At 39.9% G+C, this 19,656-nt stretch overlaps 1 protein-coding gene across 2 annotated transcripts in view; it reads right to left on the bottom strand.

Moving 5' to 3' along the window:
- LOC121194083 (ephrin type-A receptor 6-like) overlaps positions 1-19,656 on the bottom strand; it is a 177,389-nt gene that overhangs the window by 124,223 nt on the left and 33,510 nt on the right. For both annotated transcript variants that reach the window (XM_041056666.1, XM_041056667.1), the window contains exon 3: positions 1,361-2,024. In XM_041056666.1, the coding sequence (XP_040912600.1) occupies positions 1,361-2,024 (664 nt within the window). The remainder of the gene's footprint in view (positions 1-1,360; positions 2,025-19,656) is intronic.

The raw sequence follows: 19,656 nt of genomic DNA, 5'->3' as shown, positions 1-19,656 counted from the left end.
CAGCCAAAAGGCCAAGAAGATACAGGATAATTATCTAACAAAGGGAAAAAAAGAAATGAATTCATGTCACAGAAAAACAAATGTATTGCATAGAAAAGCTGCTAGTTAATGAACATTAAATGACAGACCTAAATTAAAAATATACTTAAATGCATTTGAACACACACACACACACACACACACACACACACAACTTGACAGCATCAGGGAAGCTTTCTGCAATCACACTAACAATCCGTGTCACTAACAAACAGTCAGATTCTCCAAAGCGTCAGAAGCTAGCAATCAATAATATGGGGGGACCAATGGGAAATGAAGAAGGGTGATGAGGAGCAGGAGGGAATGAGGTGGGGAGGAGGAACAAAAAAGAAAAAAAAAGAAGCCTGCTTTTGTAAATCTCCAGTATATGAGAATATAGCAGAGGAGTGAATGTATACATGTGGTACATAGAAGAGAGGTTTTTATATAATGGACACTCACTGACATGTAAGTTATCTTTCAGAATTGTTGCATGTTTTGTGAAAATACATGAGATAGATGGAAATAAAGCCCTGCAGATACCATATCAGCCATTTCATCTATCCTCATTTCTTATCTATCTGACTGGCTGATGCATCAATACTCATGTTAAGTTTACTAAATGAGAAACTGACACTGTGGCTAGGTTGATATATAATACTGTGTGCCTTATATATGAGATTATAAGAGATTATATGAATATAAATGAAGGGAACAGAAAAAAAGTGAAAAAGATGAGGAGTGAATGGTGAATACGCAGAAGATGTACAAGTGAGGGAAGCATTTGAGTAGAAAGTCAGAATTGAACATAGTGGACAGTAGATACAGGCATCCTACTTTACAGTATAATTCAGTGCAAGTTTCAGACATCAAATAGAGCAAGCAAATACTGTTACCCTCAGCTGTACATTCCAAAAAAGAAAGAAAGAAAAAAGCCTTTATGAAATGAAAACAGCCTTCCTCTTTGCTTTTAGATGAATCCTGAACAATGCACAGGAAATTAAGGAAATTATTGATTCAGTGGCATTACAGCTCTGTAAGAAGTTTCAGGTTACACATATGAAAAATGTTTCAAGTGGGGAATAACTGATCAAGAGCTACCAGTGCTGGCAAAAAAATAAAGTAAACAGTAGAAAAGCAAGAATGTCTGGAAAGCTTCAAATGAATAACTCATTAAGTTGTGTTTAAATAAGAGATTGGTGTTCTGACATAACTACACCAATTAGCTGACAAGGTTTGTATTCTAAACCAATGCCAATTTTCCTGACAGGACCGGGCCAGTTTAAATGCTACATTTACTAATCAAAAGCAAAATGATTAACGAAAAAGTTGGGGAACTCACCAACACACGAGCCATCGATCTCCTCATACCCAACGCTGCAGACGCATCGTCCCAAGGGAACCAACCAATCACCATCAGCTCCACAGAACAGCTTGGGCGTGTCTCTTTCTTCAGCGTGGTCAACACACGCCCCTCTCACCTCCACCAATGAGGAGGAGTCCACACGAGGCACTGTGTCTGGAAATGAGGCCAGGTTCCTCAGCGTGAATGGACATTTCTTATAGTAAACCCTCACTGAAACCAAGGCAATGCAGGCACCGATGTCCTGGAATGCGAGATAGAAGCCCTTCCTGGTCATGGGTCCCACCTCACGCACCTCAGTGTTGAGCTTGAGGATGCGATCTCCGAGATCCATTTGAGTGAAACTCTCATCAGCAGCAATGGTGTCAATCTTGGTGTACTGCGCAGGTTTGAATTTGACACCATGAGCCTCATCTGTCTCATGGTAGAAGAGGTTGAAAGTCTCCTTACAGGTGCCAGACACCCAAGGGATGGAGTTGCAGTCGCGCAGAGTGAAGCGAAGCTCCACGTAGATCTTTTGAGCCGCCTGTCGAGAGATCCAGTTGGAACGAAGCCAGTTGTTTTGGTTGGGTTCCATCACATTGCAAACCTGGAAAGTATGGATGGGCCGGTTGTGCTCATCCATCTCCGTGATGGCATCCCACTAAGGAGGAATTAAAAAAAGAAACGGGGTTGTGGTGGTGGAGTAGAGGAGGAAAAAGAGGGAAAGAGTGAGAAACAAAGAAAGTTATTAAACTATGAGACCTAAAGTCTAAAATCCCGCTAGTGGTCCTGACAGGCGACAGTACACATTCGATATAAAAAAAAGTGATGGACAGAATGAACAATATCCTGATGTTTTTTTCTTGTGGGCCTTAAAATGTAAATTTTGTCCTGACTGTGGCACTAAAGGATACACCATGGGGTCACTGAAATCATTTCTATGTGTGTACATTAACATGGGAAAGTGTAACCTGGATAGCTGTGTTTAATACCAAAGACAATGGATGCCTAAGTACTTTTTATTGCTCTGATTGTTTGCACTTGTCTCCACCCACTGTTTGGATGGGGAAATGGCCCACTCCAGGGCTACTGATATTAAATTGGGATTTTTTTTTCCCCTCAGTTTGCAATATAGCAGAACTGGAGACATCAATACAGAGTTGAATACACCATAAGAGATACTCTGTAATATAAATAAATACACAGAGCTCAGTAAACACAAACGAGCAAACTAAGAGGAGGAGGGCAAAGAAAGGTGGACCACCGGCAAGAGCACGGGAACACATGTATCATGGCCTTCATGGAGATGTGTCTTGACAGTTGGGTTTCTGTACATTGAAGGCTTTGGAACACTGATATGACTTGACAGAAACATGACTCCACTGGTAGAAAGTGGGCGACGTCTGCTTACACATAAATCAAGTGTAGTTGTATGGGAGGGATTATGGGAGGCTGTCACTGACATGCTGACCTTGTCTCTTCACCCGCATTATTCACCAAGAGAATTCCTGCAACTTACAAATGTTGTAGTGCACTTCTACTCCTGCACTAACGTAAACAACTCATTTAAATTTTACTGGATGTGGTTAATAAGATGGACAAGACATGTACACATGTATTAGGTGACTTCAACCAGTGTTCACTGGATGGTGTTTTATCTTTACATCAGTACATCGACTGTCTCCTCCCAACATCATAAGGCACTGGACTCCCAGTGCATACGGATCTCCTGCCAGTCATTGGTACCACTGACTGTGTAAATGCCCTGGAAAGGGGATGTTGAATAGAAAGATGAGCAGACGCGCTATTTACTCTGCTCACAACTCTAGAAGTTTTTTTTCAAATACAACCTTCATACAACACAGCACAGCAATACAAATATATCAAACATAAAACCCCGCGCTACATTGCGGTTAGCCTAGCGGTTAGCGTAGCGGTTAGCGTCGCGATTAGCATCTTTACAAACTTCCACTCAACAGCAAACACGACCATTCACTCATAAAAACACTTTCACAACTAACACTACACATTAACAAAACATTCATTCGTCAGTGAGTCTTTATTTACCATTCATACGTGGAAAGGGGATGTTTAATAAAAAGATGAGCAGACACGCTCTTCCCTCTGTTCACAACTCTAGAAGTTTAAGAGAGGGACCGATGCGCCCGCTCACCAAGCCCTGCAGCTCTAGACTCCCCCTGCTGGAGACCCCCGACTACTACTACTTGCTTATGCGGAACTTATTTTAACCAAAGAAATAAAGAAAACATACTACTGTGCTTCAACATAATAGAACTGACATTAACCTAAAACTGTGAGACATGGACTAACAGAACTAACAACAAATCAGAATATGAGCATAAAACTGAGCCTCACTATTTCATCCTTCACAACTGCAGCTGTGTTTTGTTGACTTCTGCATACGAACCAGTTATACCAAGAGAGAAACCTGTTAACTATTAAATATTTAAGGTTCTGGTCAAAGAAAAATACTGAGGCTGGTAGAGGCTGTCTCGGTATACCCTATGGGTGCACTTGATGTACCAAGCTCAGTTTTCTTTCTTTGCCATTTTATGTCCTTTGTCAAAAGTACGAGAACCAATTGCAAGGCGTTAACCTCAGATTGCTTGCACAGCCACATTTATTATTATCAACAACCCTACACGTCCTCTGTGAATAATCTGAGCTAATGCCATCAGGACTGCATTTAAGATGTCGTAATCAGTTTGCTCGGCCAGCTATGGGCTGTTGTAGATGTATCTGAAATCTTTCTTGTGTATTTAATATTTGTATTTTTATATTTTTTTTATGTGTGTAAGTGAGTTATGTGTGCTTTGTTTGCAAACTCACTTCCTTGAATAGCCCCTTCAGGAGCTAATACATTTATCTTGAATTTAAATGAATTACCAAACTAACAATCTCTTTTCTTCTCATTCCTTCAGGTCTTTCTTGGCGGGCTGCCTTCTAGAATGATGTCTGACTCCAGCTGCCTAGTCATCAGCTCTGCAGCTCCCAGGTCACATGACCAGGGAGTTATGGCAGCTTTGCAGGGTCATGAGGTTACCTGTCTCCATGTTGATGGGAGAGAAGTTAATGGGGGTTTTTAGCCCCCTGGTCCTGCACCGGTCTCTGGTTTTATTAGAGTGGGGACTGGCTACATGGGCGACCCCAAAACCACCCAACATCGACCTCCAAGAATCAAATTACCTGCCTGGGAAAAAGGGCTCTCAAATCACTTCTCTTACAATGCAGCACTGGACCCTCCATTAGGTGCAGAGTTTGCCTTTGTGTGTGCTTTATATTTAGACTGTTATTCAGACCTTCTTGCTCACACTGTATGGCTGAGATTTGTTCAATTATTACAACTACTGCTACTAGTACTGTTACTTTATATACACTGCTACAAGTAACTTTCTATGAAAAACAATTTTCATAGAACATTTTTTCAATGGTCTATAAAATATGGTCAAATTCAAACACAAGACATAGACAACATTAGCATTAATTCATGTAACTGTCATTCCAGCTGCTGTGTCCTGCTATGAGCCACACACTATAATCAACAGAGAGAAGTGAGAGATTCATTTGGGAGGGTAGATGCAAGGTCAAGTGTAAAGCTATTAATTACCAACAAACACATTCACATAACTATTGTCATGCATTTAAATGTTAACTGACTACATCACACACATCCACTTAATGTGCCCATCCTCAGGACTGGGAGGAGAGATCCCATTCTAATTAATGGCTGGACAACAGCTCTTCTATAGGCAAACACAGTCTAGAGAGTTGTGATAGAGCTGCTGGTTAATTTACCAATACTATTTGCCTGATGAGCTTGCACATTTAATAAGCTGTTTTGCACTTAGCTAAATATTACCTCTTGATGAGAGTAGTAATGAAAGCCTAATGTTTGCTTTCACATACTCATTATCCTTTTTAATAACATGTTCTAATTCAATCATCCAAAGACGACAGGCTTTAATCTGCTCTTCCCTCAAGGTGTAATTGTAGCATTACAGTCAAACAAATTGATTTTGATTACATTTGATATTGCCCATCATACACTGCGCAAACATCACTGCAGTAAAAACAAAATCACAATCTTAAGATGGAAGAAGCTTTTTTTTTCTTTTCTCCACTTTAGAGAAAATACTGAATATCCACTAACTGTAACCATCTTTCCAGCATTAATCCTGTATCATGAACATTTGAATTTAAGTATATATTTTTACTCTTTTTTTTCAACCACCACTTCAAGACAAATGATGTGATCATCAGTTTTTGGAAGATCTGTGGCAATAACATGACTGTTTCCATCAACACTGTGGTTTTCAAATTCCTAGGTGTACATATCAAAAACTCACACTCATGGACCCTCAACAACTGCATCCCCATGAACGCACAGGCGTACAGATATGTATATACAACATTACAACATATGTTTTAATAAAGGCTACATTAATCATTAATCAGCTACATTAATTTTTTTTAAGGTCACAAAAAACAAAATACAGTTGAGAATAAACTGAACTGAGCCTTCATACCTACAGATGTTAACATGCAGATGATAACCTACCCTTAAGCTCAATCAGTATTGAGAATAATCATCAGTTGCTGCCCTGCACAGATGCTCAGCTTGCTCTGGCCATGGAACTCGCACCAGTTTTTAAATGAGCTGATTCAATCCACCCTTCAGGCCTTTTCAATCTGATTTGACCACTTAGTCAGCTGTTGACCTGCAGGGGTGTTTGTAGGAGGAGAAAAGATGCATCAGCACCGTTGGGCTCAAAGACTTTCTTTTAACCATGGTAAGCTCTACGGCTTAGGAGACTTACCAAAGAAATTGATATTATAAAGGAGAATAGCATGTCTCCATTTAAAAAGAAAATGTTTGACATTTCCACACTGGAGACATGACTTGGGAATTTAACAAAGGTCATCGTGAAAATGTATGGAAACAAGTACAAGCAGTGTCTCTGTTGAAGATGCTAACAAAGTGAGATTGGTGATAAAAAAAAAGATTTTTCTACAAGGAATATTGCACAAGTGCATAAATGGCTTCAAGCTCGACCAGAAAAAGACAAGATGGCTCTTTTATTTGATGAGCCTGATAATCAATGGTGCTGCAAATTGTGTGTATTTTTGAGGATTCCTAGACCAAAAACAAGACATATTTTCAGATGCTGTCAATTATTTTTAGTTTAGTTGAGGACAAGATTATTCACTGTCCTAAAGGTGAGTGACATTAAGTCTCTAAATGAAAGTTTATTTTCCTTCTGCAAATGCTAAAGGGCAACCAAGCAAGCCACTGAAACCCCAGTCGATCACAAATCGGTAGAGAATGATTGTCACTGTACTGAACAACTACAGTGAAATGCATGTGACTGTGAGGGCCTGCTAAAAATGAGAACTGAACACATACACCCACACATGTACACGTACACGTACACACACAACAAGGTCAGACATAGCCCTCAGTCTCTCTACCCAGGACATTTTTATAGTGCACCAAGGAGGATAAAATCTAATATCCTGGTATAAAACTGAAGACATTCCTCCTATTAGACTGCAATCTTAAATAGAAAAGTATTAAATTTGTGTCAGAGAAAGAAAGAAAGAAAGAAAGCAGAAGACATGGGAGATAACAAATAGAATGCGTTAAGATTGTGTAGAGGTCTGTGTTTGAAAAGCAGTGTTCTTTAGAAGATACAAGGGAGTTACTAAAGTTAGGAGGCAATGGAACAAGCTAAAATGCCATTGTTGATAAACTGTGGCCAAAGACAAAGAGATAGAGGCAGATATGTCAGAGTGATTTGTCCCTAAGGGGAAAAACAATCCACTGTGATAGGAACACATTGCTGCTTGAATCCCCAACTAAACACCACTCACAGCTGATCTAAAGGCATCTAAGACTTTCACATCTTGTCTGCTAGCTTATAATGTCAAGCAGCTATGTGGTGGCAGCACTTAAAATAAGTCGCTCTGCTGCTTCGTATTGACAAAAGATGGGAATTCTGTTTTTCTAAACCATCTTGCTAACAATGAAATGTTTTTCCACTTAATTGTCCTCAAAATAAGAGGAAAATTTCACACCTTTGGGGCAAAATTCTGCAGTCCACACAGAAATAGTAGTCACACAAGACTCAAGCTAGTTTATTGCCTTGCTGATTTGTAATCTGAATGTGTGTCTTTTTCAAAATAGAAAAATTTTAAGTGACGTCTCGCCTGGCCACCTCACTACCTTGCCATCCAGCCTACCATGCATAATTGAAAAATGGTCAGAAAATGTGGTTGATTGATTGCAACCTGAGACCAAGGCTCTTATAGCCCATCTCTCTCTCACATGAAAGAGAGCCAGTCATTTTACTGGCCACTCGCCCAGAGGTGAGCTCCTTTTATTAAAACTGTGAAACCTGGAGCCCTATTGAGAACTGCACTTTTAACTATAGTGTCATAACCCGCTCCACTTGTCCTCGATCGAAATTAAACATTTAGCGATCCTAAACGTTCCCACCACTTCGTTGGGTCTCAGGTTGTAAAGAAAAAGAATTAAACAGAGTTTAAAAGTTAAATGTCCCTCTGTGTGAATGTGAGTGTGTCATGATCCACTATAAAAGAATTACTTAACAATTACATTACTGACAGAAAATAGTTAAATTTTTATTTATTTATTTTTTTTACAGATTTGGCTGACAGACACATAGGGAAGAATTACACACACGCACATGCACACATATCCAAATTGAGTATATGTGAATTCTACTGAAGGCTCCTGAACTTGGAGCGTGTGTCTTGCAGCTATCATGGCTACTGCAAATTTTGTTGGTACAAACAAACTGAGGGGGAGTAAGTGGCCATTAGAGAGAAAACTAGCAGCTGTTACACTGATACCATGAGACAGTGTCTGTGCATGCATAGTATAAACTAAAATTCCCAAATTTACTGACACACACACAACTGAATGTAACACAAATGCACACACACCTGCTTGATTCTCTCGAAGGATGCATGTGAACACCCCCCCCCCCCCTCCCCCCACACACACACACACAGCTGCACAGTGCCACTGTCTTGTATTTTGCATTTCAATTAATGACAATTAACAAGCATAAATAGTCCAAAGTACAGAAATTATCAATTAAGACAACACTGAATTATCTAGTTATCTCACCTATTTGTATGTCTAAATAATAAATACAAGTAAATGAAATACACCTTATCATTCTGCGGCTGGAATATAGACTGTCCCACAGCAAACTTAGTGAGGAATTACAAATGTCCCGTGGGAGACAAACAGGACGTTATTGTTGCATATCGTTAGTGGCAAAGAAGAGTACAGTGAAATCACAGGTGTTCATTTAGGTCACAAGAGACTAGATCTGAATACATATTTATAATCTCTTTTTCTTTTGTCATCACCAGGGACTGCAGGACTGTGCAAAGTGTCCTGTAGCTTCACCTGCTTTACTTAGGGCAGGGGTGTCAAACCTGTTCCACAAAGGGCCGGTGTGGCTGCAGGTTTTTGTTCCAACCAAGCAGCAGCACACCAGACTTGACTCATTTAATCAACTGATCTCAGTCTTCAGACAGTTGATTGGTCAAACTGTGTGCTCTTCATTGGTTGGAACAAAAACCTGCAGCCACACCGGCCCTTTGTGGACAGGTTTGACACCCCTGACTTAGGGCAAGATGTGATTCTGTTGCTGTTCCACACATACACACACCATGTCAGTGAAGTTGGGAGCAGGTGTGTTTTCCCCTGGTCTTCAGAGACTTCCTCTCTCAATTAAAGCAAAGATAAAGACTGGGGAGAAACAAAAAGAAAATGGCCAACAAAAGTACCCACAGTCAGCTTTCTTTCTCTAAATTATTCCCTAAATTATTCCCTCCACACATCTTTTTGTTGTTTTGTGTTTGCTTTCTTGTCTCCAGCCAAGCATTTTTATGTAACAACTCAAGGCACAGACACGGGCCCAAATGTTGCAATCAACAATCAATTTGGAGTCCCTCCCTCAGCAGAGGGATAGACTCATTCATGTTGGATCATTTGTTGCTTTTTTGGTTTGGTTTGCTTTGCTTTGGCATTAAATATCACAAGTCAGGTTGGCTGGTTGATTAACCATGTATTTTATCGCATTACAGAAGGTTTTTCTAAAGTTTTAGCACCAGCAACATGCAAACCTGTCTAGTACAGCTCTAAATAAATATTTATCCCAAAGGCACAGGTTTGATTTCATCTTTGGTAGGGTCATTTTTTGTCAGGTGTCTAAAATAACACAAACACACTTATTCTATGTCTCTCTTTTCTCATAGATATGCAGACACGTGTGCACACACATAAAGGGCCTGACTCCCTGAAAGTTGACTTAAACTGAATGTTTTTCCTGGTATAACTTTCCTTTACTGGAGTGCCATGATGATTTTTTTTCAGATTTTAAACAGATATGTTACTTGTAATAAATAGAAATCCGATGGATTGTGAAAAAAATGTCACAAGAAAATATAAAAACATATAAAATCCTGCAGGTAGTATACTGCTTTGTTTGAGCCAACTATCTGCTGCGAGCCATTTTCTAATCTCCCCTGAGATTCTGTCCTTCCATTTTGTGTATTTGGTCAACACAACTCAAGAGTTTCATGCCAGAGCCACAGCGATGCTCAAATCAATTTTTAAATTATGTCATAAAAAAAAACCCCACATCTCAGTCTTTCACTCTTTGTCATTGTTTGAGATGGGTAAAAATATTGGTAGGGATAATTCAGCAGCACCTTGACAATGGTAGGGACATGTCCTTACTGTCCATACCCAAATCCATGTCCATGATTTAACCCCATTTATGTTTTTTTTAACACTCGCTCTGTTTCTAAAAACTATGCAGATTTAGTGGTTCCTGTTGTCCCTGAGTGGCAGAATGTTAAGTGTTGATTATGTTGAGCCTATTGGGAAAAAAAGTTCTTAACAAATCAAATTGATTGGTGCTTTTTTTTTGGAGGCTCATTACTTCTTTGTACCTGCCAGTGTCCATTCTTCAACACTAAAACTTAATTTCAGTAATCAAATTTTTTTTCCCCAAAAATTTGCTAAAACTCTTTGTCTCTTGTTTCTCTGTTCCTCTAATTTACTATTCCTCTGAATTTTCTTTGCCTCTGCGTCTTTATTTCTCTCTTCCTGTCTGTCTCTCTCCAATCCATCTCTTCATTTTTCCTCACTCTTTTGAGCTTTTTCCTCTCTATTCCCATGTCTCTCCTCCGTTTCTCTCATCCTGCCTGCCTGATGGACTCTATATCTCTCTCTTCCCCATACACTTTGTCTGTTACACACAAATGCACCTTGCTGAAGTGTGTGTGTTTCTTGCCACTGTCACTGGGATTGAGAGATTTTTATTTAATCCCAGAGTCTCTGTCTGTGATGGATGAAAAACCTCCACTGCTGCCTCCTGTGCGCGCACACGCACACACACGCCCGATAGTAATGAGTATTAGGGAGATGGATGAAGAGTCTTTGCTCACTAGGGAACTTGATGTCAGCTCTTTGACTTTATGAGAAAAGAACAAACAATGAGAAGAAAGTAAAACAGCTAAAACAGGGAAAGTGAGTGAGAAAAAATATAATGCGAAATTAAATGTGTTCTGGCATTTTCATGACTTATGAATATTAATGATCACTGGTTGGAAATTATGACTGTAAGAGAAGTGAATAAAGTTAACCCTCCACCTCTTCACACCACCATTTAATAAGCTTTAGTCTCAGAGACTATGGTGAACATTTTAACACTCAAAGCAGCTCAAACTCAACAAACTCAAAGTCACTCACAACTGCAAAAACACAAATACTGTACAGAACTTTTCTGAGCAAGACTCTTTGTTTGAAAATTTTTAAATATGATCTCTAATAAATTTTAATGTGAACAGGACGTCTTCCACTTTCTCACATTTTAAGCCCCCACTTATTCTGCAGCACAAGCTTAAATCATGTTTAAATGGCCATATTTACACTAAAACTATACCCTGTGTTTGTGTTTATGACAAATGAGTGTGTGTTTGTGTGTCTGTGCGTGCCAGAAGTTGGTCTATAGAGGGCTCATTAGGGACAACTGGGGTTTAACTTGGGGGATTTCGTTCAATATCTGGCAACCTCAGCTAAGTCATTGTGTTTAACTGCATGTCAAAAAGACAATCAATATTTTGATTGGAGAATTATGGAAATAGATTTTTACTGTGTACTTTAGGACTTCCAATTCAATTACGAAGGGTGCACCAATAAGGAATATTGGCAGGATTTGACACTGAACAAAAGCCTAATAACAATGAGCATGTCAGGAGATCAAAAGGGAGGGGGGGGGGGTCAAGTTCTTCCAAGATATCGGGTTGTTTGTCACTGTTCTTTAGGGAGTGATTCATCAATTAAAACAGAGTAAGATGCAAGCCACATTACTCTCCCACACAATAATACACACACACACACACACACACACACACACAGTATCCCACTGCCCGTCACCACTAAATCAATAGGAGCAAGTGAACAGTGGTGAGCAAATGAAATACAAAGACCCTGCGCTCCTCTCATTCCTGCATCCATCACAGTGGATGGGTAGCCAGCTGGGTGGAGCCAGAGCCCCCATCTGTCATCCCTGTGGCGCTTTCACAAAGTGACACCCTGTTGGTCATGGCCTCAGTCATCCTCCGAAGAAAGCCGAGGGCACTGATAGATAGTGTTCAACTAGTATGACATTTTGAAGCCCGCTGGTGTCGGACTTTCGTTTGAAGTCACCAAAACACACCCAAATGACACAACTCAAGCGTTTCCTTTAGAAATGTGTTCTAGTTAAAACCTCTGAAAATTAATGACAACCAGTAAGAGCAAGACTAATAAAATTCTGTTGTGGATTTGCAGTTCCCTTAAGGTGTGTTTGCTTTCAGGTTTAAAAGATCATTGAGTAAAATCCTTCTTCTTCACTAGAATGATTTCTTCAGTCAGACAGTGACATTACAATAATTTAGCCATACAATATATACCAACTGTGGTTAGCAAAGGAACCTCCATCATTATCAGAGGTATGTAGAACATGTACAAACTAGTTATTGACTTGTATTAAATGCCAAACATTAGCTCATGTGTTGGCCACATAAGTTGACCGTAGCTTTCTATACTTTTTAAAACCTGATTTTCATTTGAACTTTGTAAAAACTGACACAGCTCCACTTTTACAATCTTGTTTGGACAAGCAATACTTCTTGAAGCAAACAGGGAGAAGCTGCTGGACACAGAGCAAACTGTCACAACGCTCAGATCTGAGGGAAGACAGACAAAGGCAAACAAAACTGCTCACTTCTTCAAGTCTACAGCTTAGGTTATAACACTCATTGCCTTTAGTGAGACTGGATGATCTTTGGAGAGAATGTGTGTGTACTCTTTTTTTTGTTTTAGATAAACAACAAGATATTATGTTGACGCATTGAGGGTACAGAAGGAAGAAGAGAGAAACGTTTCTCATTTCTAAATGTATAGAACTGCTTGAGACAGTAGAGCAAAGAAAAACAGAATAAGGGAAGGGAAAAAGAGGCATTGATATCTGCTATGTGAGGACTACTCCACCAACCCAGTGCAATGATCAGGGCCATCCATCAAGATTTTATTGATTTCCACTTATCTAACATAACTTATCTATGAAAAATGAATTAGCCTTGAAAAATCACATATATGCTTTCCTCAAAAAGACACTGGAGTGGTTGGTGATAAATGTCATTGTTTTAATGAAAGATAATCAGATAATAGTGTCACCTTACATGGAAATAAGACCAGGAAACTGCCAAATCAACACGCTTAGACATTCAACATGTTTGGCTCTGTCAACGTCCCATGTCTGCAATTTAGCATACTATAACGCCCATTACAATTATGGGCTTGGGGGGTGGGGGTCCCGATCTATCATTTGTCTGTGGCAGCTATAGATTGCTCCTTCTGCTGTTGTGTTAAATCAATCAAGGCTGGCATTAATATATACAAAGCTTTACCTTTACACTTTTATTGGATGGAAAAAAAAAATGCAGTCTTGTATTCTGACAAGCCAAGCAGAAAAACCACAGAGCCAAAGAGGCTGTCCTTTGAGAAAATACAGCCCTGATTCATTTGCATCTGGAGCATCCGCCCTGCTCAAGTGTCCTTGAGCAAGGAACTGATCCCCAGCACCTCTGGGGGCAGCTATTCTGTAGCTGAACCAGACTTCTAACCTGGCAACATCAGTGAATGGTTGATCAGTTGGTCCACCACTTTGACTCAGACTGAAACATCTCAATAGATCACCATGTACATTTGTACAGACCTTCACAGTTTCCAGAAAATAAATTCTGATGACTTTGGTGATTTTCTTACTTTTCCACTTTTCCTATAGCGCCACCAACAGCTTGACATCTGTAGTTTTGACTAAAGTGTCAACTTTCTCATGTCGGGTTACTACGTACCAACTTAATACGGTGCCCAAACTTTTGCACAGGCCACAATAACTTTTTTTTTTTCTAATTTTCAGATTCATGAAATAAAAAGTGACAAGGGATTAACATTTGAAGAAAGGCTTGTTTTTAATGTCTGTTTGCTGTAGGGTTTGTACTTATTTCTTTTCTCTTCAAAAATCAGTAAAACATGTAGATTGCCCAGAGGCCCCCAAACTTCTGCATCCAGCTGAAACTTTGATGGTCCCTTAATTTTAGTCTAACGCCGTCAACAGGTTAAAAAAAATTCTATTTGTTTGATACTTTTTCTGACAGTGCCACTGAAATGGCTGCAGACTCTTGTTACACATGTATCATATCAGCATGAAAAAGATAAAAATCCACAACTATATCTATGGTTGTGTGGGTTTTGAACAAAATGCCTTGACTTTGGTTCATTTAATGTTACTTTTTCAGTAATTTTGCCTACTGTTGCTGTCTACAGTATCCTGAAACCTTCAGGATAACAAATATCACTGAACTCCTTTGATTTTTGCACATAAAAACTGTGTGATCTCAAGTTGTAGTAAAGATGCAGTATCTTGTTGGCATAAATATCCTTTATCAGCAGCTTTAAAATCCACATGCCAATAAAATCCTGTCTACCTGCAGGATCAACACTGGTTAAGGGCATGAACCTTGTGTCCTTTCACCTTCTGCTCTGTCTCATTTGCGTAAACGGTGATATGTCACTCCCCTCCACACATGCTGACTCTTTCTCATCTGAGCTGACACAGACCAGAGACCTTTCCCACCAGCTCAGACAAACTATGCGTGGGAAAACGGGGGAAAAGAGCTTGTCGTTTTACATATCTATTTTTGCCAGAGAGGCAGGCAGGCAGGCAGTCTGGAATGTCAATGCGTGGCTCAGCAGCCTCTGACTGATGTGAGATCACAGTGACGGCTGCACACAGTATTACAACGAACCCACACACATAGACTTTGCCAGTGGGCGAGGCAGGGTGCACCCACAGCTAAGATAAGACCAGGTCACCCAGGTAGAAGAACGCATCCTCTACAAACACACACATACATATATAGTCTATCTAGCACATGAATTCAGTGTTGTGCTATGCTGGTGTTATACTCTAAACAAAAAGGTAGCTCTCAAAAAAGGCTCTTGGGAGCTATTGCAAATGTTATGGTGCTTAATTTTATGGGTCTTTAATAAATAAGAGGTTTCTCTGAGACTTTCATTTCTGTGTACCTCCAAATCTAATCAACAGACCTTTTCAAAACTATTCATTTTTCAGGGGGTATATCTTCAGATCAGCACTCCAGACTGATGAGTCAAAAACAGGAGCCCAACTGCCATCAACTTTAGCCAAACACCGAAGTCAATGATAAAGACAACTGTGACATTTTAAACTGCAGAAAAGGTCACCGCTATCTCATTCTCTCGCATCTCTTTCGCTCAGTCCCTATTCAATTAAATTCAAGTCTGCTTTATTGGTCTGTCGCACAAGAAGCCTGCACTGAAAAACAATATTGTATTGACTGAGGTACAGTAATATTAGGATTCCATCAGGTATTGTTGAAGACATATGAAGAAACCTAAAAAGTCAATTAGATGTAATCCTCATTGCTTTATTCTATTTCTTTTTCCACTTTATATGTTGTATGTTTGTATATGTTGTCTTGTTTGAAAGATAAATAAAAAATAAATAAATAACAAAGATATGGGGCATAGCTAAGCCGTGTAAGAGGGCCCATTTGATAACTATTTCCAGCTATAAGCTCTTGATTGAACAGCTCACCATAAGGCAGCCGTATACTGAGGAGACAAGTAATGATTAAACAGAAATAATAAAATAACTGCGTTATCTGGAGTAACATAATAAATATCACTTCAATTCTAATGTTTCATTTAGTTAATTATACTGTCCTCCCTCTGCAGACATACAGGATGAAACACACACAAACACACCCCCGACACACTGCCTCACGCCTGTTTTCACAGTCTGCTGCTCTCTGTTAAGAAGAGGCTGTCAGGGTGGGGGAGGGTGGGGGTGAGAGAGAGAGAGAGAGATGTAGAGAAAATGAAGAAACGACAGAAAGATATCAAGAGGATGGGGAAGGGGAAGATGAACAGCAAAGGAGTGTAAGGCAGGTGATTGTTGAGCTGTATGTAACAGTGTGTGAGGAAGTGTGTAAGTGTGTGTGGGTGTATGTGTTGCAATACTTATATGTGCTTGAGGAAATATTCTTTCACAAGAAAGGAAAAGGTGGAGAACATGCTCAGTAAAGGATGCTTTAAGGGATGGCTTAGGGTCGAAATTGAAGGTTAAATTGAGAATTAGGATTACTCTGGGCTTAGGTTGGTGGAATTAAATTTAAGCACAGTGACTGCCGCAAACAACCTGTGATACTTGATGATGAATTTCAGGCAAAAGTAAAAACTCAAAATAGTTGTAAAAAACAAAACAAATGATACTAAGCTGTGAAGTCATCAATACACTGAAGAAAGATTCAAAACATAAAATGAATATTACAAGAGGACTGAGTCCTCTGATATGTTGATTATGATAATGGTGTCCATTTGTCTTGCCTTTTTGACAGACAGATAAAAAGAAAGATTGACTTAATGCAATCCATCTTATACATTTTCTTGACAATTGACCTTTTGTTGTCTTGTAAATAATGACTGTCGTCTTGGGAAATAACTAAAGCACTGACTGCTTCTGCAAATTGCTTGTAGCTCCTATGATTTGCATTCAGCAGCAAATCACATATTAACGCTGCATTTTTATACCAGAAAATAAAGTCTTGGGGAGGAAGCTGTAGCAGATGGATGGACACACAAACCAGTATCAGATAGAGGCGCAGTTTGCTGAAACTCAATCTGCTGAATGGACACACACATGCATTACCAGAAAGGACCATGTGGGTGCAGTTGTGTGTGTTGTGACACCATCACAAGCTCAAGTTTAGTGGCCAAAAAAAGTTATTGGTCAAACTTACGTGTTAGTTTCCTTTGTTGCTGATGACCAAGCACCCATTATCAATGCCAGCTTATCCTGGGCAAGGTTGTGGGGGGGGGGTACTCTATATCCCATCATGTACTAGGCGAGAGACCAGCCTATTACAGGGCTGGCACATAGACAACCATTCGCACTCACAGTCACACATAGAGGTAATTTGCAGTCTCCAATTTACCTGACCTGCAGACATGAGGAAAACATGTAAACTCGTTCTTGCTGCTCAACAGATTCAAATCTAGGGCCATCTTGCTGAAAGGCAACCGCTGCAGCTTGCTGCCCCGGACCAATTATTTGTGTTAAATATTTAAATAGAGAATGAAATGGAAGGAAACATGGTGCTTCGTCTGTCCTCAAACTGTTTAATGAAAAAGGATAGAACAAATAATGTAATTAACTTAGTTAAAGGAAAGAACACAAAGAAGACCCTTTGTTGATTAGCTTCAGAAAAGAAGCCAATCAGCAAAGGGTCATTGGATGTATTTAACAGAAGAAACAGGTTTTTAAATGCTGACAGAATAGAGTATTTGTGCTTAAATGTGCCTCCAATGGAATTACTCAAGACCAGGTCCATTACCAACCGTAGGCTTTCCATAAGTCAGCTGGATTAGTGTTCCATGCATTTGATTACCTTTATTGATCTAAAGAAACCTGGTAGAGCATAGGGTACAATATGGGCAATAATATGAGAAAAGGTATGGCATGCATGGGACAGATGAGGTAGGTTATATATTCAACAGATTTGTAAGGCCTTATGACTGCACACATTACATTCAGTTAGTAGATGCAAATCAAATGTTAAAATAGTTATAAAATAGCTTCAGACATCTAAAAGAAGCAGCACATTAAAGCTTAGTCCAAATTTCCCTTAGGAAATTCAAGAGCAGCTTCCAGGATGCACAGCATTGTTTCAGGTTCGTCTTCTGGATCTTACGTTAGCGAGTAGCTTTCTCTCACCCATGTCTGCCTGTCTTTCTGGTAACACTAGGAGACATATTCCCCTTAGCAAAGCCATATGATTCCAGTCTGTAATGCTTAAACAAGCCTGACTGGAAATGAGTGCAGACAATACGGGATAGCCTGGCCTGCTCGATCAATTAGGACAGAGAAAGCAGCAAAGAGATAGACAGAGAAAGCATGTGGTGAGGCACAGCTTTCAGCGTCCTCAGAATTTGTATAAAATGTTAAGTGCATTTTAGAGAGCTTGCCAGACAAAACATTCATCTCCAATGAAACCATATCCCCCTTGTAGGCACCATCTTCTGACCTCGAACGCCCCCATCCACCTTCTCATATAGGATCCAGGATTTAGACTGACCTAAGAGGTGAGAAGGAAACAAGATGTTTCTCTCCCCCATCCCTCTGTCTCTGCTTGTAAAAGAGATGGAGAGGATAAACTGTGGATCTTCGGGGGATGAATCTTAGCCAAGTGACCCTGTCTCTCTTCTATCACAGCTCTAACACCATTTCTTTGAAGAAGGAGAAGAATATAAATGAGGAAACACACACACACACACACACACACACACACACACACACACACACACACACACACACACACACACAGAATGGCTTAGAAATATTCTATTATAGTACATTTGACTACACAGTACAGGCTTTCATGCCAGTTTTTAGGACAAATGGCCATATCAATGTGGTTGAACGTGTAAAGCTGCCATTTACTGTACTATGTCCATAATAGTCAAACGTTCCCATAGCTTCTAAATTATCCAAACACTCCATATTAGAGAATCATTCATAAGTGTGCCCTCTAAGCTGATAGTCTGGTGACTTCCATTCAATAATTTATCACATGGCCCAAGTAACAATTATGTATTTGCCAGTGATCTATCTTTGCTTCTCCCTAGATATGTAGATTATAAGTGGGTTTTGAAAGGCTTGGAGACAAATGATATTAGATATGGGGACTTGGCTACGTTGGGGGTTTAGTAAATTGATACCAAGGGTGAAAGAGAGAAAAGGGGAGGGAGAAAGGATGAGGTTTTGTCCTGCAGTGCTGTGATCAATCTTCTAGCCCAGCATTTTGTTTCTACATGGAGCAGAACTACAATCCATCCACACCTGCCACCACTTTGAATTGGTATTAGGGGGGTTTGGGAGGTGAGTGGTGACTTATATTCAGATTGAATGAGATGAAAAGGATGGACTTCTCCATAACCCCCCTGCAATTTTACACAGAGACATGTGAACTCTACTCAGCCAAAAAGACAAATAGGCTCTGATATCAAATGTCCACCTCTCTGTCTCCTTCTGATCATGAGACTGGGATAGACACATACTATGAATATGGATGCAAATTATTTGAACCCCCTAGAAACCATTTGACTTTCTGAATATGTATGGGACCCATTTCAATTTTCGGCATGACAGGATTCATGACCTTCACTAGCTGCAACGGTGTACTGATGCCGCAGCATCGGTGGATGTAAAGGGTGTAATCCATGTGCAACAGAGATGGCTTGTGGTCATCTTTATTGTATGAACTCCTGCTGAGATGCAACAACGTGTCATGAACGATGGCACTGAATTGTGGGAGAGAGATGGTGAGTGATGGAAGAGTGCAGGTGGGAGGGAAGTGTCACACAGACATATTACGGGGCTATTATCTCTAAGAGTGAAAACTGATACTTTATGTTGCTATCTACAGTATGTTAGAGAGGACTGATGGTAAAGTGGGTTTCTAAGTCGGTCTGCCCCCCCCCCCCCCTACTGTTCTACTGAACATAATTCAATTGTAATAATGTTCAGTAGAATAATTATCTAGTGTTATTTGTAAAACAGTGAAGGCTACATGTTGGT

This window comes from Toxotes jaculatrix, chromosome 15, assembly GCF_017976425.1.
Source record: "Toxotes jaculatrix isolate fToxJac2 chromosome 15, fToxJac2.pri, whole genome shotgun sequence".
Lineage (NCBI taxonomy): Eukaryota > Metazoa > Chordata > Actinopteri > Toxotidae > Toxotes > Toxotes jaculatrix.
Note: the sequence above shows the minus strand (reverse complement) of the source record. Positions and strands in the feature narration are given on the sequence as shown.